Raw genomic sequence first — 24,203 nt, forward strand, 5'->3', positions numbered from 1 at the left:
TGAAGTTTACTCTTCTGTTGTGAGCTGGGTGATGTTGTAGTAGCAGTGTGTTGTACACTGAGGCCGCAGCCTTTGCCGATGAAGGATTTCACTATGTCAATTCTGTACAACCGGTTGCCATGGGGTTGGTTGGAAACAGGTGGTAGGGTATATGCGACACGTCGAAATATGTACCAGGAGGGTTCTGACTTTTTGACCATTTGGACGTTTCTTTTTCTGAGAGGGTCTCTGGGCTGGAGTTCTCCCAGATTTCGCTGGACCTTCTGTATACGAGGTTGGCTACAATTTGCCCATTAAATATTCCATTGGAACAAGGGCAAACTTCTCACATATCAATTATTTTAAGCTCAATGATAAGGGACTTTATAGACGAGTTTGTATGTCGTGCCGCTATGCGAAAGCTCCTCAGGGAGAAGTTTTTTCATGACATAGTACCTCACAAATGTCGCCAACATTCGTAGGGGATAATCACTGTTCAAAATTTTTTCTGATGCTGTTGTTGTCATAGCCACATATGCATGTGGAGGTGGCGTTCTTCGTCAAGCTCTTATAGGGGATCAAGCTCGTTCCGAAATGCAGGACTGATGGCCCCGGGAACCTGATGGCCATTAGTTATTGAAAGGCGCTATTAACTCGCCTTGTATCGAGTATCATAGGCACTCAGTATTTAAGCAAGAGCCGGTGCAACCCGGCATCTCACAGAGACTCTCCACTCGATACCGCTGATTGCCTGCGACTGAATTTGCAGCTACTCCGTGTGGAGCGTTCCACTTTCCGCAAATGTGGACGCGCCCGGTAGCTCCCAGCTAAGTTTCTCGTGATAACTAAGAATCCCACACAGATTGGAACTCAAAGTTCCAGCCTGTGTAATGCTTATAGTTATCCCATGCCGGATTTTCTGATGCTCTCACCAGGATTCGAACCGAGGAGTTCAGCGACATTGGCGGATAAGCTAACCTCTGCACTACGGTGGCCTCCGAGGATAGCTCCAAATTGAATAGGAGCATGAATCTTCATAGAGTTCTAACAATTAGGTATAGGCTCCTACTCGGGTGTAGCGTCTTTTAAATATACATTGTTCTGAATGTTCGAAAAACTAATTTGATACAAAAGCAATTGACCTATCGGAATATAACTATATACGTGAACAGTCAGATAGGGCATCAGAAAGCGGGCTTTCGGGCCATCAAGGACTGGCGGGCAAGAAGGCCGAGCACAGACAGACGAGCAAGCCAGGGCAAAGCCAAATATTGGCATGTGGAGGTAGCGATCCTCGTCTAGCTTCATAGGTAAGCAATGTCCCCGCGGAAACGTATTTAAGCATGAGCCGTTTCTGCCAGGCCTCTTACTCAGACTCTCCACTCAATAACACCGAGCCTGCCATTGCAGGTACTTCGTATACCTTTGCAGCATTTAACTATCCGCAACCAGTAGATGCGCCAGGTAACCCTCATCTGAGATTCTTACGATAACGATGAATACCTCACAAATAGGCGTTCAGATTTCCAACCCCTGTGGGGCTCATTATTTGCAAAAACTCTCGACCGGAAGTGGGGCGGGGAGGAAGTTGGGAGATGGCGCATCTTTTATTGGGGCTCAGAGTTCCAACCCGTGTGGTGCTCTTTATTTGAAAAAACTCTCGAGCGGTGGGGAGGAAGTCGACAGAGCGCATCTGGAGGGGAAGTCCCCAAGTTTGTTTCTCTCTCCTGATAGTTGCCATCATGCTATGGTCTATGGCCTTCGTCATCGAGAGCTTAATTTCTACGGTCGCTAACGTGTTAGCTTCCGCACTTTAAAATTACTCTTCTCAGACTCGTTCCTGGTCGTAAGTAGATTCTGTCGTGGGTAAACCGTGGGACCATAATGACTTTTATGTAGACCTCAAGAACAACATTCGCGACTCCAATGCCAACTACCGATTGACATTTCGGCATGGGATAACTGTGAGCACCACGCTGGCTGGAACGTTGAGCTCCAATTGGTTTGAGGTTCGTTGCTGTTACGAGAAGCTTAGCTGCGAGCTACCGGGCGCATCCACTGTTTGCGAATAGTGGATTGCTCCTTACGCAGTACTGCAACGGCAGTCACGGACAATTAGCGGTATTGAGCGGGGCCTTTGCCCCTTGTAATTCGTGTTCTGAGGTCAACCCACATCTACATACCAAATTTCAGCTAGATCGGGGGTGTGCCCTGTGAAGTGCATTTTTGCCTAGGCTTATGTTCTAGTAGGTTAATTTAGAGTTAACCAGATCTAAGATTACTGAACTGCCATGAAGATCTGTATTCAGATCAGTGACGGACATACACATACATACAGTAATAATTCCCCGTGTAAGGTAGCAACCAACACAAATTTGTCTTTGTAGAAACAACAAAGTCCTACAAATAAGCTTACTGTGTACATTTCTCAATACTACCCAAGCAGCATTTGATTCCCATGTCCATGAGCAAAAGTTTTTGCAAACATGTCCGTGCGAGCCTAGAGCAAGTCAGGTATCCCACACATATATAGCCAGGATCGAGAAGTAATTCTGACCAAAGCAGGCATGTTTGCATTTTCCATCTCTGCTTTCGATTTATAATATCGAATTGTTATCACAAATCGATGCTAAGGTTTTTATTATCTTAAAACGATTGCAAACTAATCGATTACGGCATAAATAGATTTTTTGTCAAAGCAAGCAAAATAAAAATGTTGTTAAAAATATTGCCGGCAATAGCAATTTACTTGTGTTAACAAAATTAAAAAACAAAAACTTAAAGGCACAACAGCGTTAACGTCCTTGTAAACAGAAGGATATTTATATTTAACTAAAACAAACGAATGTTGAATCAACAATTTCCATGAGAAGTGAATGAGATAAAGGATTACTTAAATACTCCAAAATCAAGAAAGTAAACAGTCTAAGGTGATTATAAATAAACGCATTTTAATGACTTTTATATGGACTATTAAGACAATGGAAATCCAATCACTGTCGTTTTTCGTTATGTAGTTACAATTAAAAAGAAAAATTCGGCAACATAAACCGCACACCGACCGACCTTCACACAACCTTCATTCCATCATCACTACACCACCACACACCTCTCGGATATGCACAACCCGGACATACGGACAAATAATATTTGGTGTTCACGTGTACATGATGAAAGTGTTTCTTTGCTACCAAATTCGATTGATTCCCCCTTGCGGTTTCCATTGCGAAATTGAAATTATTAATCACTTTGTTGTGTCCTCCATTTGATAAAACAAAATGAGCATTGAGAGCAGCTACAAAGAATGTGGCAGCATTTATCAAATGATGCATGATGCCTTCTTCGATGGGCTTCGAAGAATGGCCGCTGCTAAGTAACATGAAATAAACAACTCGTTGTTGACTTGGCAGGTCTAACTAAAATATCTCCGACGACAAAATAAACAAAAATATTGAGCACCTATTCGAAAGAGTCAGTTTATACGCGCCTCTTGAATAAGTCAGAAGACAACCAACCAACTAACCGACAACAGTCTCTTCCTGGACGACAAAAAGCAAGAACAAGGAATAACACTGTGTTAAAAAAATTGTGCTTCTGTGTCATCCATCCATTCCATGTGCTTGTGTGCTTGAGTGTTTGCTCCAAGTGTTAGTAACGGGGTTGGGATTGTGTTGTTTACTTTTCCACATCATTGCAATAACGTAAAAAATGTTCATATGGTTATTAATTTATGTTTGCTTTTATGTGCATACTATGTGTTGCTGCCACTGCTTGAATGATGAATGGCAGTTGAATAATATTTTGAAATCTTCTTTTATATGAAACGTTGCAAAATTCATACTTGTAATGTTAGCTCCCTCCTTCCCCTAAAAAAAAACTTATTTTCGTGGATAAGAAAAATAAAAGGAAAACAGAAATTGGATGCACCTTGCTATATATGTGTCATACTTTCTTTAATGGAAGCTTTCTCAACCCATAGTGCCCTGAATTGAGTTGCAAATCAATTTTTATTGAAAAGAAATCACAACATTACCTAAGTTATTCCACGTTACTATAAAGACAGAGTTGAAATCAAAATTGCCATACTTTTTTTCTTTTATTGGAAAATTGAGAATTTCTATTTTCAATTAATAAGCATAGCCTTCTGGTTGAGACATTGTGGTGCATGAGTTGCCATTATAACCCATCGCCACCAATATGATTTCTTGAGCTACTGGAGGACGTAATATTTAGATGATTAGAATTGCGAAGTTTGATCTGATATGAATTCATTCCCTTCTAAAGTTTCCGTTTGTACCGATCCTCCTGTAAGACTTCTTGACCTTCTGGAAAGCGCAATTATTAACAAATTTTGCTGAAATTTTGCCATTGGCGTTCTGTTATGACCTTCAATATCCGCACCGAGTTTGGTCTTATCTTCTGTGGTTCGACTTCGGCCTTAAATAGTTTAGCTGGCAACCCGTCGGCTCCTGTTGCTTTTTTGTTTTACAGCTTTGTTTTTGCAATGATGGCCTAATTTACGCTAGGCGGTATACTTTCTGTTGCCAGACAATCCCATGGCAGCTAGTTGTACGTACCGGATTGAGACGATGGAATCCGTCATCGGCAAGGGCTGCCGCCTCGGTGTACAACACACTGCTACGACAACAGCTGTCGCCAAAAATTGATTCTTTGGTATTGTCATTGCCACCCCAATCGGATACCAGCATCAGAGAAAAATTGTCTCCATATCCTTAGCTCACTATATATGTATGGATGTTCCTGTATTTCCTTCTGCAGTAGGATGTGCCTGCACCATAGCCTTCGGTTTAATGTTCAAATCTTTGGTACATCTCAATTCGCTCACATTCACGTCTTTCGATTTCATTGTGCGGTGTAGACATTTCAATGTGGTGTAGACATTTCTAATCTTTCTTTCTCTCACAATACATCTCCTTCACTTGGCACGTTGGTATTGATTTCAGCGTTGCTTTGTATGCGACGTTCTTGGAATCAATGTTTGGTTTTTGTAAGCCAAAGACCCAAAATCGGTAGATATGTCTATATGGCAGCTATATCGAAATATGTTCCGATCTGGATCGATCGGTCATCATAGGGCAACTCATTGTTCCAAATTTTATAGAAATGGATTAGTAAAGGCTGAAAACCCAAAAACGAGAAATCGGTCTAGTACAACTCGCTGCTTCGAATTTCAACGAATTCGAACAACAAATGTGAAGAAATGTGTCTAAGACCCTTAATTGGGAGATCGGTCTATGGTATACGGTATATAGCCAAATATAGTCCGATTTGGCCCGTTCAACTAAGTATGTATATGAATATAATTCGAATAGCGTGATTATGGGCAAATGGCGATCAGAGTCAGAAATGAATATTTCGATGTCTTGCAAACGGTAGGTCTATATGGCAGCTATATCGAAATATGGTCCGATCTTGATCAATCGGTCATTATAGGGCAACTCATTGTTCCAAATCGGTCTAGTATAACTCGCTGCTTCGAATTTCAACGAATTCGGACAACAAATGTGAAGAAATGTGTCTAAGACCCTTAATTGGGAGATCGGTCTATGGTATACGGTATATGGCCAAATATAGTCCGATTTGGCCCGTTCAACTAAGTATGTATATGAATATAATTCGAATAGCGTGATTATGGGCAAATGGCGATCAGAGTCAGAAATGAATATTTCGATGTCTTGCAAACGGTAGGTCTATATGGCAGCTATATCGAAATATGGTCCGATCTTGATCAATCGGTCATTATAGGGCAACTCATTGTTCCAAATCGGTCTAGTACAACTCGCTGCTTCGAATTTCAACGAATTCGGACAACAAATGTGAAGAAATGTGTCTAAGACCCTTAATTGGGAGATCGGTCTATGGTATACGGTATATGGCCAAATATAGTCCGATTTGGCCCGTTCAACTAAGTATGTATATGAATATAATTCGAATAGCGTGATTATGGGCAAATGGCGATCAGAGTCAGAAATGAATATTTCGATGTCTTGCAAACGGTATGACACCTATGGTGCTGAGTATAATACTACTTCTAAATTTCCTAGGAACATTCCAGTAAAGAACAGGGAATATTTCCTTCATATCAATGAGTGCAGTCCTAATAAAGTTTAAGCACAAAGATAAAGAGCCACCACTTGGTAGAGAAGTTTCAATATAGAAGATACTTCACAAATGTAGACAGCATTAAAAAAGGGATAACCACCGCTGAAAATTTTTCTGATGTTCACGCGGGTTTTTGAACCCAGGCGTTCGGCATAACAGGCGGACATGCTAGTCTCTGTGATACGGTGGCTTCTTTGTTGGGTATAATAAGGGCAAGAAAATGTGCCTTACAACAACTTGAGCCTCGTGCTTCCAGTGCCTGTCTGAAATCAGACAGGAGAATATATTCAAATTGCAAAGCAAAACACTGCAGCAGTACACTTCTTACGGCCAGCGCGGCATCAGTATCTGACTATGCAGAAGCAAGTAATAACCTCTATACGCCGCTTTTCAGGTCTAAAATGAGAATGTCCTCCTCCTCGAGACATGGACCATCAAAACTTGGTCATCCTGCAATTTTTGGCTTAAGCTCACGCCCCTTTCGCGCCGTCGTTGTAGTAGTTTGTTGTCCAGATCCAGGAACCCTGTGACCAAGATAGGGTTCTTCCAGAGGGATCTGGTTCTGAGTCAAGTGTGTCTGGCTGGACAGTTAAACAGTTGACGTGTGTCGTGTGGTCCCTGATCACAATCGAGACATACGTTGAGGCACCTGCATCTGTCTGATTGTAATTGAGCCAGAACTACTCTGGTTTGCCGGGGGAGGTCAATTCTCGTCGCCATTGTAAAAAGTGTATATTCTACTAAAATGACAGGCAGGTGTGCGACGGATATTTCAATAAAGAGGATCACGTCCATTAGTTATCCACTCTTGGCCAGCTCGTCAACAAACTTTACCCGATCCCTCATGTTCCGAGATCCAGCATAACCTGAGAGCAGTTGCCACGTTGTTGTTGATGTAGCAAAATTACTCTGGTTTGCCGGGAGAGGTCAATTTCCGCCGTCATTGTAAAAAGTGTATACTCCACAGGTGTGCGACGGATATTTCAATTACGAGGATCACTTCCATTAGTTATCCACTCTTGGCCTGCTCGTCAACAAACTTAACTCGACCCCATGTTCCGAGATCCAGCATAACCTGAGAGCAGTTGCCATGTTGTTGTTGTTGTTGTAACAGCGTGTTGTATTCTATCTTTCGTCTGCTAGGTTCAGATCCCGGAACTCTGCGACTAAGATAGGGTGTGTCCAGAGGGATCTAAGTCTAGTGGTTCTGGTTGGGCAGTTAAATTGGCTTCGTGTGGTCCCAGATGATATTCGAGACACATATCCTGTACGGCTGCATATGCCGGATCGTATTTGAGCTGGAACTACTTTGGTTTTCCTCAAATCGTGATCGTCTGATAGGGCAGATGCTCCAGCTTCGAAATCCTAACTACATCCCGGACAGTTGGCAAAGAAAAACGCTACGCCCATTAAGAGTCGAAGTCATAACCTAATTATAAAGAACCCAATAAAGACAAACCAAGTATGAGGATCGGCAGAACTACAGCAGTCGACATGCAGTGTACCGTTTCTGGTGTAAACCCCTACTGTAACTATTAGAGCTAGCAAACTAACGATACTCGCGGCATTCGATATTTTCAATATTTCGATCTACCTCTTCCCTAAAAGACCCCACAAACAGGAATTATTTACTAGCCATGGCAATATGGGGCTCTAATAAAAGGTACTTGGAAGTAGAAACGAATCTGATATTTAACTGTGGGACCAAGTATTCGGGGACCGCCCCTCTCCCATAACAAACCACAAATACCTTTCATTTGGCCAGCTTTTTGCAAAAGTCCGCAAATATAACCGGTTTGGGGGTGGGCCCTAAAAACTATCAACATCGAGCTCCACTCTCTCTGAGTCCCAAATTCTCATGTGAGCTAATAAGTCCTATTTGGGGGTTGTTATGGGGTTGGGACGTTTGGGGGTTGTTTTGGGGGATGGGGCGTTCACTCAGTGACTTGGCCTTGAACACGTTGTTTAATTTGTGTATAATATGTTCTCAGACGTCCTACATGAAAGTTTAGTGTTATTTATATAGGGAGGAGAGTGTCGGTCCCCCGACGCTAAGACCCAAAATACACCAAGAAGTACATTTTTATATTAGCTTTTTACACTATTTTTAAATACCATTTGATATCCATATTATCCCAACAGGTAAATATGTCCTTCTGGGGTGTTTTGGGACACCAAGGAATAATTTTTTATGTCAGATTTGTACTCTACTCCTGTTGGGTGGTATTTTTGGGGGTGGGGGACCCCTGACACTTATGGTAATGCCAAGTTCGTACTCTTCTCTTAAATATCTTTCATTTGATACCCATATTGTCCCAATCGGTAATAAGTCCGTTCGGGTGGTTTTTTGGATAGGGCGTCCCCCCAGGTTCTTTGATCCAAAAATTCTGTACCAATTCCGTGTTTTTGGGGTAGCATAAGGTGGCATGCAAAATTTTGCTTAAATCGGTGCACCCATCTCCGAGATTTGGCGTTTTTGAATATCAAAAAATGTAGTACCCTATTTTCACCAGGGGTTCAAGGTCTACCATATGTGAACATTTCATGAAAATCGGTTCAGCCGTTTTTGAGTCTATACGGATCAGACAAACAAAGCACAACAATTTGAATATTGCTCAATATCACGGCACGGGATAGCTTTGAGCACCACGCAGGCTGTAACGTTGAGCTCCAATTTGTGTGGTGTTCATTGCCGTCACGAGAAGCTTAGCTGCGAGCTACCTGGTTGCGGATAGTGGAATGTGCCATACGGAGTAGCTGCAACAGCAGTCGCGGACGATCACCGTATCGAGCGGAGAGTCTCAGTGTGAGGCCGGTCGAAACCGGCTTCTGCACAAATACTAAATGCCTATGATGTTCGATATGACAAGGCGAGTTATTGGCGCCTTTAAATAACCAATGGCCAACCTGTTTCTGCGGCGGTCGGTCCTTTGGACCATAACGAGCTTGCTCACTTACAGGAGCTTGACTAGCCACCTCCACATCGAATTGTGGCTACAACAACAACAACATTTAATTTTTATATAATAGATATCAATGCACAGAACGAAAAAAACCAAATTTAACAAAAATCAGTCGGAAGTCATGACAGAAATCATTGTATAAAACTTTAGCCCAAAGGGATGAAAATAGATGGCACACTCTATATGCCCAATGTATCTTATAGGTCACATTAAGCGTCAAATCGCATATTCTTGTCCAATTTTGCAAAAAATTTCACTTTGCCGATAATATCGATAGGAAAATATCAAGCGATGTTCAGACAAAAATTTATTTAAGTAGAGGGCATTCAATCCCATATCCTTGAAGTTTGCTCTCCAGTTCTCCGATCAACATCCTGATCAAAAATTATGCCCAATTATTTTGCTTCACAAGTTAGGGGCATCACAAACCAGCCTAGGGCCGGTTTCCTAAAAACGCCAATCTTCCTTTTTTTCTCGCGAACAGCACCAACTCAGTCTTTCAGGGATTAATTGGTAGACTGAGCGCCCTCTAAACGATTTCTATAGTTGTAAATAAAATTTACCTCCCATCATAATGACAGCATCGTTTGCTTATGCAACATCGTCATTTTCACTCGTTCCTCTTCAAAGGGTCAGAATACCTCATTGACACTAAAACCTTGATCAAAAGATGCTGAAGTTTAAGATTTACTTTTTTCAAAATCAAAGTGGTACATACGGAGGTTAGCATATCCGCCTATGATGCTGAACGCCTGGGTTCGAATACAGACGAGACCATCAGAATACAGCTTGCTCACAGCGGTGGTTTTCCCCTCCTAAAGCTGGCAACATTTGGGAGGTACTAAGCCGTGTAAAAACTTCTCTCCAAAGAGGTGTCGCACTGCGGCACGCCGTTCGGACTCGGTTATAAAAAAAAGCGTCATATCATTGAGCTTTAAATTTGAATCGGACAGCACTCAGTGATATGTGAGAAGTTTGCTCAAGTTCCTTAGTGGAATATTCTTGGGTAAATCTGCATTTGCTTGCCATGTAAAAACTTCTCTTCAAAGTGGTGTTCCATTTCGACTAACCGTTTGGACTCGGCCATAAAAAGGAAGCCCCTTATCAATGAGCATAAACTAGAATCGGACTGCTCTCATTGATATGTGAGAAGTTTGCCCTGTTTCTTAATGGAATATTCATAGGCAAAATTTGCAATTTTACGTTGTCTCGGACCTATATGGACAAGATTTTAAATGGCTTTCTTTACACAAAAAATGTTGTTATATATATTTTTATATGCACTATATAATAACCACGATAGATCTTTTCAATAACATTAAAACTATAATTTCGCGCACCAATAACATCGGCTATAAATCAATTTCGTAGACATTTTTTCCGGTTAAGCACATGCAATACAAAGTCACCAATGCGTTACCTATTGATTCCAGATGACCACTTCAATATATTGATATAGACCACATATACCCCCCCTGAACTTCTTCAGCATACATGGACTGATTGTTGTCTTAGCGATCCTTGGTCAACATCTTTTGCTGAGCGTGGGGATAACCAAGTAAATATATTGATATAGCCCACATACACCTCTCAATAACTTCTTGAGCTTGCATGGAGTGGTCTTTGTGTGTCTTAGCGACCCTTGACCAATATATTGATATAGTCCACATACACCTCTCATTAACTTCCTGAGCTTGCATGGACAGATCGTTGTTTGTCTTAGCGGCCCTTGGCCAGCTTCTTTTGATGACCTGATTTGTTGAGTGCATAGGCCCGACCGCTGGGTAATATGCACAATTGCTTATCTAATATGTAGGTGTGTGTTGTGAACCGATCTCGCGAATGGAATGAATAATTTTCTATTTTCATTTATTAATTCCTTGATTTTAAAGGTGTTTGCTACCGACAGATATTTCAAACGAACTTATGCCCAATTTTGACAGTGCATGCAGGATTTACAAGTTTTTTGTTATCAAAGCTTGAACTTAAAGTGGAGAGAGATTGTAATCCTTACCCTTGAAAAGATAAACGATATTGAGTCACGAGGATTTTGTGTTATAGAGAAGTGGATTGCGATGAATCATCATCTACCTGTTCCTTAAATATGCCTTTGCTGCTCCATAACGTTTTGTTGCTGCTGCTGCTGCTCTCAATCAATGCCCATCAACAATCTGATAGTTCAAACCTTTCTTTGCCACATACACACGCGAATAACGACAATGATTGTTGGTTTCTAGTGTGCTTATCGATGGTCATGAGATTCATATATGCCTACATAAATATGAACGTATAAACCATCCGATCGATTCTCTATATAGAACTGAGAGTTTGTTGTTTTTGGCATGATTCATTATCCTACATCAATCTCTATCTCTCTCTCTCTTTCTTTTTGTACCCTCAATCTATTTTCAGTGGCTATAATAGGAGCTGAAAGCTGAGAAAACACACAAATCTCGTAAAATTCTTTCGTTTATACATTTCGAATGACGATAGCGGGTATTTGTTCTTCGATACGATGGCATTGAATGGCTTTTTAGAGTTCTTCCAAAAGGGAAAGACATTTAGACCAAAGAAGAGATTTACAGCGGGCACCATACGCTATTCCTTGCACAAGCAGGCCCAGGCAAGCCTTCAGTCGGGTATTAATTTGCGCCAAGCCGTGTGTCTGCCCGAAGGGGAGAATCTCAATGATTGGATAGCGGTGCATGTAGTTGATTTTTTCAATCGTATCAATCTCATATATGGAACAGTTTCGGAATATTGTAGTGAGATAACGTGTCCAACAATGAGCGGTGGGTCACGCTATGAGTATCTATGGGCCGACTCTGAAAATTATAAAAAACCCACATCGCTACCAGCGCCGAAATATATCGAACTGCTAATGGATTGGGCAGAGGCTCAGATAAATAATGAGACCGTGTTTCCGGTATCCACAGATGTACCATTTCCAAAAACCTTTCCAACACTATGTCGCAAAATCTTAACACGACTATTTCGAGTGTTCGTACATGTCTATATCCATCATTTTGATCGTATAGTCAGTATTGGAGCAGAGGCGCATGTAAATGCATGCTATAAACATTTCTTTTATTTTGTAAAGGAATTTGATCTGATCACAACCAAGGAGCTGGAGCCATTGCAGGAAATGTCCTCAAAAATATGTAAAGATTAAAATAAAAAATGCCAATAAGAAACTCAATTTGAAAAATGTTTGTTCCATTTAAGAGAAAAGTAATAAAAGTATTTAAAAATGTATGTGCAAACGAGTATCAGCATTTATCTAATCACGAATGTCTGTAGAGTGTTTTGTTTTGGTTATAAGTCCGAGGATTTTGGGAGCCCAATGAAGAATTCTATAATTCAAGTGAATATGAACTAAATTGATCTCATACTGATATAGTTCCCAACGATTTTACTAAACTTTAACAGCTAAACGAAGTTCGTTCTAAAGTAGGAAATATGACCATAGATGACAATGCGGAATGTTTAGCAGTAATACTGAATAGGTAGTCGCATTGAAAGTTCCACATACCAGAAAGAGATCATAAGCCTCATAAATGCAGGCCACTTTATAGAGCGAAGAGCCGAAGATCATAGGCAAGATAAGGGTCTTAGACTCTTACTTTTCAAGGCGCACCGCCTTTGTTTTTGTTTTTTTGCTCCAACCATAAGGTTGGAGCAAGATATCCATTAATAATATAAGTGCGCTTTATAAAGTACAGTTTTGCGTCCTGTTTGAAGTAAGCGAAATTAATACTGTCTGACATACTAATAGATGTATAAACTCGAACCTAAAGCCATTGGAACAGTGTCACTCAAACAAGTTTTTTTCGTTCTCTTGGGAAAATTACTGTATTGATAAAGGGAAATCCAGGGAAGATAAGCAAACGGTATCCGTTAAAATCACATAATTTTAGTGTGTTTTATTTTTCCGAAAACGAAAATTTAAATTGAAAAAATTCTAAGAAAAAAACGTATAAAGATATCTTAATGGTTCTTTTTGAATTTTGCAGATAAAAGTGTCTTAAAAAACGAAAAAATAAATTCTGCCCGAATTTTTGTGCAAAAATCTGCAATATACCCATTTCGGGGAAAGATGATTTCAAAATCGGCATTTTTTAGTAAATTTGCTGCGGAGGCTACAAATTTTGTTTGCTGCAAAACATATTTTTGGATGTGTTTAAGGATATATGAAGTCAAACAAGTAAAAAGTGCCGAGTCAAATCTTTGAAACCCACCACAATGGATTCTGCGTAAAATTGACAAATAAAATTAGTTGAAAGGCATGATTTTACTCTACGTATCATATTTCTTCATACAACCGGCTGCCATGGGATTGCGATTTATATGGTAGCTACATACGGTTAAAGACCGATTTGGAACGTACTTGGCACAGTTATTGGAAGTCGCAACAGAACACCACGTGCAAAATTGTACCAAAATGGAACAAAATTGGCTACGTTAAATCGAGAGAACGGTTTATATGGGTGCTATATCAGGTTATCGACCGATTTCAATCGTACACGGCACAGTTGGGAGTTGTAACAGAACAGTACATGCAAAATTTTAGCCAAATCGGACCAAAATTACGGACTGCAGGGACTCAAGATATTATTGGATTGCCCAAAAAGTAATTGCGGATTTTTCATATAGTCGGCGTTGACAAATTTTTTCACAGCTTGTGACTCTGTAATTGCATTCTTTCTTCTGTCAGTTATCAGTTGTTACTTTTAGCTTGCTTTAGAAAAAAAGTGTAAAAAAAGTATATTTGATTAAAGTTCATTCTAAGATTTATTAAAAATGCATTTACTTTCTTTTAAAAAATCCGCAATTACTTTTTGGGCAACCCAATAGATTGGTATATATGGGAGCTATGTCAAGTTATGGGTCGATTTTAATCGTAAAGCACGTTTACATTGAAAATTTTATTACTTGGATTTAACTAAATCCAAAAATAAATCTTGTCCGTTTACACTGCGTTTTTGGGGATTTAAGTGACATACACAAGCGTAAATCCGTATATATGATTGTGCATATCACACACACCTATACACAATTCTTGAAAACAGTTGCATATTTTGGTACTTGTATCGAGTATTTAGCCAGATAATCGTGTTTATTTGGGATTTAAAAATAAATTCTGCAAAAATGGGATTTATTTTTGTATGGTAAAACCTTTAATAAACCAGGATTTAGCGCTTAAATCTCGAAAAGCCTATAAATTCGAATTTAGTGGCCAATGTAAACGTATTTGAACTTAGCACAGTTGTTGGAAGTCGAAACAAAACACTACATGCAAAATTTTAGCCAAATCGAACGAAAATTGCGGCTTCCAGAAACGTACACTTTCCCAAGGAAAAGTTAAAATTCATTTTCCTAAGGAAAAGTGCCTTTTCCCAAAACGTACACTTTCCCAAGGAAAAGTTAAAATTCATTTTCCTAAGGAAAAGTATGGTTAAAGTTCATTTTCCTAAGGAAAAGTATGCTTGAAGTTAATTTCCCAAAAAAATGTATACTTTAAGGTAATTCTCCTAAGCAAAAGTATGCTTAAAGCTCATTTTCGTATGGAAAGTGTGCTAAGGGGTAGTTAGCACACTTTCCATTCCAAGTGAAAGTGTACTTTCCAAAGTGAAATTGTGCTAAAAGTAATCTTTCTGAAGTGAAGGTGTACTTAAAGTAGTCTTTCAAAAGTGAAAGTGTTTTCAGCACACTTTCACTTTGGAAATATCTTTCAATCAATCAATCTTTCCAAAAGTGAAATTGTACTTAAAGTAATATTTCAAAAGTGAAAAAGCATTAAAAGTACCATTCCCCAAGTGAAAGTTTACTAAAATTACCCTTCCCCAAGTGAAAGTATACTATAAGTATACTTTCCCAATAGGAAGTGTACTAAAAGTACCCTTCCTTTTCCAAGTTAAAGTGTACTAAAAGTACCCTTTCCCATGTTAAAGTGTACTAAGAGTACTCTTTTCCAAATGAATGTGTACTAAATGTACCCTTTACCAAGTGAAAGTATACTAAAAGTACACTTTCCCAATAGGAAGTGTACTAAAAGTACCCTTCCTTTCCCAAGAGAAAGTGTACTAAAAGTACCCTTTCCCATGTTAATGTGTACTAAGAGTACTCTTTTCCAAATGAATGTGTACTAAATGTACCCTTTACCAAGTGAAAGTGTACTAAAATTACCATTTCGGAAGTGAAGAAGTGTAATCGGAGTATCCTTTTCCAAGTAAAAAGGTACAGATAGAGTGTGCTCTAAGTACCCTTTCTTAAGTGAAAGGGTGCTAGAAGTGTCATTTCCCAAGTGTAGGCTTACCTAAAGTTCCCTCTCCCAAGTGAAACTGTACTAAAAGTACCCTTTCCCAAGTGAAAGTATATTGAAAGTTCTCTTTCCCAAGTGAAAGTGTACTAAAAGTACCCTTTGCCAAGTGAAAGTGTACTAAATGTACCCTTTCCTAAGCAAAAGTATACTTAAAGTACATTTTCCCAAGGTAGAGTGTACTAAAAATGCCCTTTCCAAGGGAAAGTGTACTACAAGTGCCCTTTCCCAAGTGAAAATGTACTAAAAGTAATCTTTCCTTAGTGAAAGTGTATTAAAATTACCAAAAGTACCCTTTGCCAAGTGAAAGTGTACCAAAAGTACCCTTTTGCCAAGTGAAAGTGTACTAAAGTACCCTTTCCCAAGTGAAAGTGTATTAAAACTTCCATTCTCCAAGAGGAAGTGTACTAAAAGTAATCTTTCAAAAGTCAAAGTGTACTAAAAGTAATCTTTCCAAATAGAAAGTGTACTTAAAGTAAAATTTCCAAAGTGATAATGCACTAAAAGTACCCTTTCCCAAGTGAAAATGTTCTAAAAGTATCCTTCCAAAAGTGAAAGTGTACTTAAAGTACCCTTTGCCAAGTGAAAGTGTTTAAACGTAACATTTCCCAAGTGAGAGTGTACTAAAAGTTCTCTCTCGCAAATGAAAGTGTTTTAAAAGTACCATTTGTCAAGGAAAAGTGCATTTCAAGTTCGCTATCCCAAGGGAAGTGTTCTAAACCTACGCTTTCCTAAAAGAATGTGTAGTTAAAGTGCTCCTTCCCAAGGGACAGTGTACTAAATCTCCAAAGAGAAAGAATTGTACTTGAAGGGATAGAAATTGTACTGAAATGTACTAAAACTACGCTTTCCCAGAGGAGAGTTTACTAAGTGTTTCCTTTTCCCAAGGAAAAGTGTCTTTTTTTTTCTTGCAACAAAAAACTGCATATGTATGCCTTTAAATCTGTTATCGCATCATACCCTTTGCGACTTCCTTCTTCAAATCACGGGGATCTGCAGTCAAGATATTTTCATAATGGTTTCATATTAATGCAGTTGACATAAAATATGTACAATTTAAAGGATTATTTATATTGATGTTATTTTTCTTTGTGCCAACAAGGTATGTGTATATTTAGCAACAAAGTTGCATGCAAAGTTTGCCGGATTAACTTAGGATTATAAAATATTTGATATATATTACGTATATAATACATTTGTGCACACATATTTTGATTAATGCTAAATTTCCCTTTGTTTATATTCCACAACGTTCTTGTGAATAAAGAAACATTTGAACAAATAAAATAAATAACATTTGTATTTAGAATGCTTAAGATTTTTGTTATTATCTTTCTGTGGTCTTAACTGGCATATGTGTGTTCTTTCTACGATCTATTTCTCATTTAGACACAAATTTATAAATCTCGAAAGGATCAACGTTAAAAAATCCCAAGTGCTAGAAAAAAATTTGATTTATTTTAAAAAATATATCAACTTAAATTTAGATGTTATTTTATTTTGTGAGTGACTTGAATGGTAAAATATTTAAAACAAGTAAAAGCGTACTAAGTTCGGCCGGGCCGAATCTTATATACCCTCCACCATGGATCGCATTTGTCGAGTTCTTTTCCCGGCATCTCTTCTTAGGCAAAAAAGGAAATAAGAAAAGATTTGCTCTGCTATTAGAGCGATATCAAGATATGGTCCGGTTTGGACCACAATTAAATTATATGTTGGAGACCTGTGTAAAATGTCAGCCAATTCGAATAAGAATTGCGCCCTTTGGGGGCTCAAGAAGTAAAATAGAGAGATCGATTTATATGGGAGCTGTATTGTGCTATAGACCGATTCAGACCATAATAAACTCGTATTGTGATGGTCATAAGAGGATCCGTCGTACAAAATTTCAGGCAAATCGGATAATAATTACGACCTCTAGAGGCTCAAGAAGTCAAGATCCCAGATCGGTTTATATGGCAGCTATATCAGGTTATGATCCGATTTGAACCTTATTTGACACAGTTGTTGAAAGTAAGAATAAAATACGTCGTGCAAAATTTCAGCCAAATCAGATAGGAATTGCGCCCTCTAGAAGCTCAAGAAGTCAAGTTCCCAGATCGGTTTATATGACAGCTACATCAGGTTATGAACCGATTTGAGCCATACTTGGCACAGTTGTTGGATATCATAACAAAACTCGTCGTGCAAAATTTCATTCCAATCGGATAAGAATTGCGCACTCTAGAGGCTCAAGAAATCAAGACCCAAAATCGGTTTATATGGCAGCTATATCGAAACATGGACCGATATGGCCCATTTACAATACCAACCGACCTACACTAATAAGAAGTATTTGTGCAAAATTTCTAGCGGCTAGCTTTACTCCTTCGGAACTTAGCGTGCTTTCGATAGACAGACGGACGGACATGGCTAGATCGACATAAAATGTCGCGACGATCAATAATATATATACTTTACGGGGTATCAGACGATTATTTCGAGTAGTTACAAACAGAATGACGAAATTAGTATACCCTCCATCCTATGGCGGTATATTTGGGGCAATTGACTACACATTTCCAAATCGGATAGGAATTGCGCTCCCTAGAGCCTTAAGAAGTCAAGACCCCAGATCGGTTTATGTGACAGTTATATCAGGTTATAGATCGATTTCAACCATACTTAGTATAGTTGTTGAAAATCATAACAAAATACCTCATGCAAAATTGCAGCCAAATCAGGTAAGAATTGCCCCCCCTAGTGGCTCAAGAAATCAAGATTCAAGGTCGGTTTATATGGCAACTATATCAAAACATGGATCGATCGAGCGCCCATTTACAATGCCAACCGACCTACACTAATTAGAAGTATTTGTGCAAAATTACTCCTTCGAAAGTTGCGTGCTTTCGATAGACAGACGAACGGGCGGACGGATAGACAAACGGACATGGCTAGATCGATTTAAAATGTCATGACGATCAAAAATATATATACTTTATGGGTCTTAGACGAATATTTCGAGGAATTACAAACAGAATGATGAAATTAGTATACCCCTCGTATGGTGGAGGGTATAACAAGTAAAAGCCGATATGACCGTAGATGTCAGATGTCATGTAAAAGTTGAACTGTTAGAAGGCATAACAAATACTACGTACTTAATGTCAAACAAATTGTATAATAATTGCGCTCAGCATTAATGAATCGAATTGGGCGATCGGTTTATATGAGAGACTTATAAAGGTACTTAAGACTTGAAAGTCGAAATTTCAACATACAAGGGCTGCTATATAAGTTTCTGAACTAAGCAACATCAAGTGTTGCGTACGACCATCATTTGTGTGGTTTGGAGTGACTTGCAAAAATTAATTTGATTAAATAATGGTATTTATGTGTGAAATTTTTTGTATAACCTTTTGTATCCTGGCAACGCAACTGCAGTTGAGTTGCAGTCCATAATCTACCCATAAATCTTTGCATGGCGATGAAGCACAAGGTTCAATGTACTCAGCCGTGATTGACGCTTGATCAAAGTCGAATTTCGTGAAGGACGTCCAAAAACGGCCATTTTACCACAGAACATTGATGGCATGCGTGAATTTATAATGCAATATCGTCATGTGACATACCGTGAGATAGAGGTATCCTTAAGCATTTCTTCGACCAGCATACATTCGGTATTCCATGAACACCTTGCCGTAAAAAAAGTTTATATTCCGCACAATTTGATAAATTTGATAATCACTCAAAACATGGCTCGTGTCGATTAGTGTGAAAAAATGTAAAAAAAATATGATCGCGGTTGAAGCATCGTTTATAAGATTCTCACAGCGGGGTGGATCTATCCGTATTAGCCCGAAGTAAAACAATAATCGACCGTGTGGGTCTTTGAAGTCGATGCAAATCCAACGAAAGTTGTTCGTGGAAGAAGCATCCAGGCAAATGATCGCCTGTTTCTTCGGCATCACTGGTCATGCTGCGACTGTCCCCATGGGCAACGTAGGTCGGTCCATTTGAGTGGAATATAACAATTTGATTGCGTGAAGTACTTACTTTTACTTTAATTAGCTATGACAGAACATTTTTTCCACTAGCCGAACGTAGAATAGCGTTCCAAGCGCCTCGATCTTCTGCGCCCGTTCTAAAATCTCTGACACCAAGTTTCGAGGTGTCTCCCACCACTTGATTTTTCCATCGGGTTTTTGGTTGTCCCGGTTTGTTTTCTACCACCGTTTGGCCTTCAAAAGACTTCTTTGCTTCTTCATCCATTCTGACAACATGACCTAGTCAACGCAACCATTGATTTTGATACGTGTAACTATGCTATCGTCGTCATACAGCTCATACAGCTCGTGGTTCATACGACGCCTATATTCTCCATTAACGCAAACTGGTTCATATATTTTACGAATAATCTTTCTCTCAAACACTCCAAGCACTGCTTCATCTGCTTTCAAAAGTATATTTGATTAAAGTTCATTCTAAGTTTTATTAAAAATGCAATAACTTTCTTTTAAAAAATCCGCAATTACTTTTTGGGCAACCCAATATATGTGGTTCCCAACTTTCTCCATTTTATTTATCTGATCGGTTGTACAGGGTGCTTTGGCAGTTGATACCATCCATTTTGTCTCATCTCCATTTACTGCCAGACCCATTTTTACAGACTCTCTTCCGATTCCTTCATCTGCTTTCATAAGTACCCATGCCTCAGAATCATATAACAACACGGGTAGTATCAGTGTCTTGTAAGTTGTGGTTGCCAACTTACTCCATTTTATTTATCTGATCGGTTGTACAGGGCGTTTTGGGAGTTGATACCATCCATTTTGTCTCATCTCCATTTACTACCAGACCCATTGTATAGACTCTCTTTCGATTCTTTCAAAGGCTGCAGTTACAACTTCCGGTAACCGACCTATCATATCGATGTCGTCGGCATAGGCGATAAGCATTTGTTGTCTTGTGAGTAGTGTGCCATATCTATTCACATCTGCATCCCGTATAATTTTCTCCAGCAGGATATTAAAGAGATCATACGATAGGCTGTCTCCTTGTCTGAAACCTCGTTTGGCCTTGACTAGTTCGGAGAGATTCTTTGCTATTCTTATTGAGAACGTGTATCAGAAAGTGTCATCCTCCAGAGTCTTATTATTTTTGCAGGGATACCAAACATGGACATGGCTTGAAATACCTTTCTTTGTTGGTAACAAAGTGATGGTAGGTGTTGATTTGTTCTTCTCGGGTCTTTTGCAGGATTTGGCGCAGTGCGAATATCTGGTCTGGTGTGGATTTACCAGGTCTAAAGCCGCATTGATAAGGTCCAATTATCTCATTGAATTTAGGTTTGAATCTTCCACACAGTACGCTCGAGTGTATGCGATGGGGAGGAGACGTATTCCTCTGTAGTTGGCACATTTCGTTTTGTCTCCTTTCTTGTGTAAGGGACTTGGAACCACAGCATACAGGTTCCAATCATCGGATATGCGTTCTTCTATCCAGAGAAGCTGATGCATACGCCTTATCAGCGTGTCGCCTCTGGCCTTAAATAGTTCAGCGGGTAACCCATCGGCTCCTGCTGCCTTGTTGTTCTTCAGTCGGGTCACTGATACCCACTCGATCATCATTCGAAGGGCGAAGTTGTGTTGTTTAGAACTAAATACAACACCAGACTTCCATAGGTGAGAATCGGCCTTACCACCGACGAAAATTTTCAGTGTACCATCCCTGGACTATGTTCCAGACTCCTTCCTATCGTGTTACGCCTGGGGTAGAACGCATTCTGTCCCCTTTTGACCCTTTGAAGTACTTTGCCAGCTTAGCCTTTGGCTAGGAATCATGCCCATGTACTTGGCATCTCCGCTCAATCCAGGATTGATCCCCTGAAGACACCCAGTTTCCGCCTCCTTGCCTTATGCCAACCCTCCCAGAACGAGGTCTGTTATTGTAGAAGTACAAGACTCGACCATTCACCACAATGATGACATCACGAGTTTATATATCCCGGCACGGTATAGCTGTGAGTCCCACACAGGCTGGAACATTGAGGTCAAATCTGTGTGATGTTCATGGCTGTCACGAGAAGCTAAGCTGCGAGCTACCGGGCACGTCCACAGGTTGTGGATAGTGGAATGCTCCATACGGAGTAGTTGCAACGGCAGTCGCGGGCGATCAGCGGTATCGAGCGGAGATTCTCAGTGAGAGGCCGGGCGGCACTGGCTCTTGCACAAATATTGAGTGCCTATGATGTTCGATATGTCAAGGCTGGTTATTGGTGCCTTAAAATAACCAATGGCCACCCTGTGTTAGCGGCGATTAGTCCTTTGGACCGGTACGAACTTGCTCACCAATAAAAGCTCGACGAGGATCGCCACCTGCACATGACAACTTGGCTACAACAACAACAACGGGTTTATATAAGAATAAAGCAAAAATTTGCATAAATCGTTGCACCTATCTCCGATATCTGGGGATCGGTCAATATGTTCTCAAAACTTGAAATTGTGCAATTACCTGTTTAACTTCTCAGCTTAACCCCGTTCAATAATGACAGACTTATTGCCATTTCCATCCTCTGTATCGAACATTGCAAAAGAAGGGGCTCTAGATTTGATTTATTGCTCCTCTAGGAGCATCTTTTTCGAACCGATCATGCTTGGTGCGATTTTTTTGCTCTTATTTGTTTACCCGCCATCAAATGGAGACACCCTATGTATGGATACGGATCTGTGTTTATGACGTTGGCTTTTTATACCCACCACCATAGGATAGGGGGTATATTCATTTAGTCATTCCGTTTGTAACACATCGAAATATCCATTTTAGACCCTACAAAGCATATATATTTCAAAATTCTAAGACGATTTAACGATGTCCGTGTGTCTGTCAGTTGTAATCACGCTACAGTCTTTAAAAATTGAGATATTGAATTGAAATTTTGCACAGACTCGTATTTCTTCTGCACAGACTCGTATTTCTTCTCCACAGACTCGTATTTCTTCTATGGTTCTTGAATGGGTTACATCGAGCTATATTTGGATATAGCTTCAATATAGACCGATCTGGCGATTTAGGATCTTCAGCCTATAGGAGGCGCATTTATTACCCGATTTTCCTGAAACTAAGAACATCGAGTTTTATTAGGCCCGCCGATATCCGAACCCAAAATGGTCCAGATCGGAAAATATTTGGATGTAGTTGCCAAGTAGACCGATCTGCCGGTCTTGGGTCTTAGGCCTATAACAGGTGCATTTATTACCCGACTTCGCTGAAATTTGGAACAGTGAGTTACAATATATCAAGACTCCCAACATCTGTCCCGAATATGGGCTAGATCGGGCTATATTAAGATATAGCTGCTATAGAGACCGATCATCAGCTTGAGGGTTTATAGACCATAAAATTGAAACAGTGATTTGCTCTAGGGGCGTCGACATCCGACCCGAATGTGGTGTATATCGGCCCATATTTACATATAGCTGCCTTATAGACCGGTTTTATTGGGCCCGCCGATATCCCAACCAAAAATGGTCCAGATGGGGAAATATTTCGATATAGCTGCCATATAGAATGATCTGCCGATTTGGGGTCCTATGCCTTATGACAGGCGCATTTATTACCCGACTTTGCAGAAATTTGGAACAGTGAGTAGTTATTAAGACTCCCAACATCTAGATAGATATAGCTGCCATAGAGACCAATCGTCAGCATTTGGACCTAAAGACCACAAAGGCACATTTATTCTCGAATTTTGAAAATAAACAGTGAGCTGCTTTAAGCCTCCCGACATGCAACCCAAATATGGTTCAGATCGGACCATATTTAGATATAGCTGTCATATAGATCGATCATCGGAATTAATCACATAAACGGCGCACTTATTACCGGAATTTCGAACTGTTACTTGTATAGAGCTTCTCGGCATCTGAATCAAATATGATTAAGATCGGACTATATTTGGGTATTAATATCGATATAGTAGCGCTTTAACAAATTTTGATAATAAACATATCCATGGTGGTGGGTATCAAAAATTCGACACGGCCGAACTTAATGCGTTTTTACTTGTTTTGCTTGGTTATTTGTTTAGAATTTGGTACATTCAATGATGATGATTTTAAGCAAAACGCTTCAATTGAGAAAAGCCAAAGGCATACACACACAGAGAGTTGGAGGCGCATCTCAACGAAAGAGAAACGAAACGAGAAACTATTCGAAAGTATTTTTAAAAAAATCACGTTGTGAGTCATTTATGACCTATGCCAATATCTAGACATTTGTACGCGCTGATTTTCGTTTTTTTTTTTTCAAATGTTGGCACAGTTTAATGACACGAAAAGATAAATTAGGTAAATAGGTGTATCATTTTTGAGTGGAAACAATAAATAATGCCAAGTCGATAGGTTGGTTATTTTAAAGCATGCGTTTTATTTTATATTTGCAATAGAATTAATCAAAATTAGTAGACATATCGTGGGAATAGGTTGGCATTTTTTTAGCTTTCATGTACTGTTGTTTAGTGGCTTATAGTAATATTTGATGAGGAATATTTTTATACACATCACCATAGGAGGGGATTATACTAACCTAGTCATTTATAACACATCGAAATAATGATCTGCGATGGTCTCGACATTCTGATTCGATCTAGCCATGTCCGTCCGTCTGTCGAAATCACAATAGGGGTTGAACTCGTAAAGCTAGCCGCTTGAAATTTTGCCCAGATTCTTTATATTGATGTAGGTTGTTGGGGATTGCAAATGGGCCATATCGGTTCAGATTTGGATATAGCTCCCATATAAACCGATCTCCCGATTTGACTTCTTGAGCCCCTGGAA

The 24,203-nt window shown here is 39.6% G+C and overlaps 2 protein-coding genes across 3 annotated transcripts in view; both read left to right on the forward strand.

Moving 5' to 3' along the window:
* The first annotated feature begins 2,818 nt into the window (after nt 1-2,818).
* Nucleotides 2,819-12,320, forward strand: LOC106083060 (MOB kinase activator-like 3). Its single transcript, XM_013245884.2, has 2 exons — nt 2,819-2,909; nt 11,478-12,320. The coding sequence occupies exon 2, from the start codon at nt 11,581-11,583 to the stop codon at nt 12,235-12,237; it is 657 nt and encodes a 218-aa protein (XP_013101338.1). The 5' UTR covers nt 2,819-2,909; nt 11,478-11,580; the 3' UTR covers nt 12,238-12,320.
* Nucleotides 2,821-24,203, forward strand: part of LOC106081747 (nicotinate phosphoribosyltransferase) — a 114,156-nt gene continuing 92,773 nt past the window's right edge. For both annotated transcript variants that reach the window (XM_059364247.1, XM_059364249.1), the window contains exon 1: nt 2,821-2,909. The gene's annotated coding sequence lies outside the window, so the exon portion shown is untranslated. The remainder of the gene's footprint in view (nt 2,910-24,203) is intronic.

Source organism: Stomoxys calcitrans, chromosome 3 (assembly GCF_963082655.1).
Source record: "Stomoxys calcitrans chromosome 3, idStoCalc2.1, whole genome shotgun sequence".
Taxonomy (NCBI): domain Eukaryota; kingdom Metazoa; phylum Arthropoda; class Insecta; order Diptera; family Muscidae; genus Stomoxys; species Stomoxys calcitrans.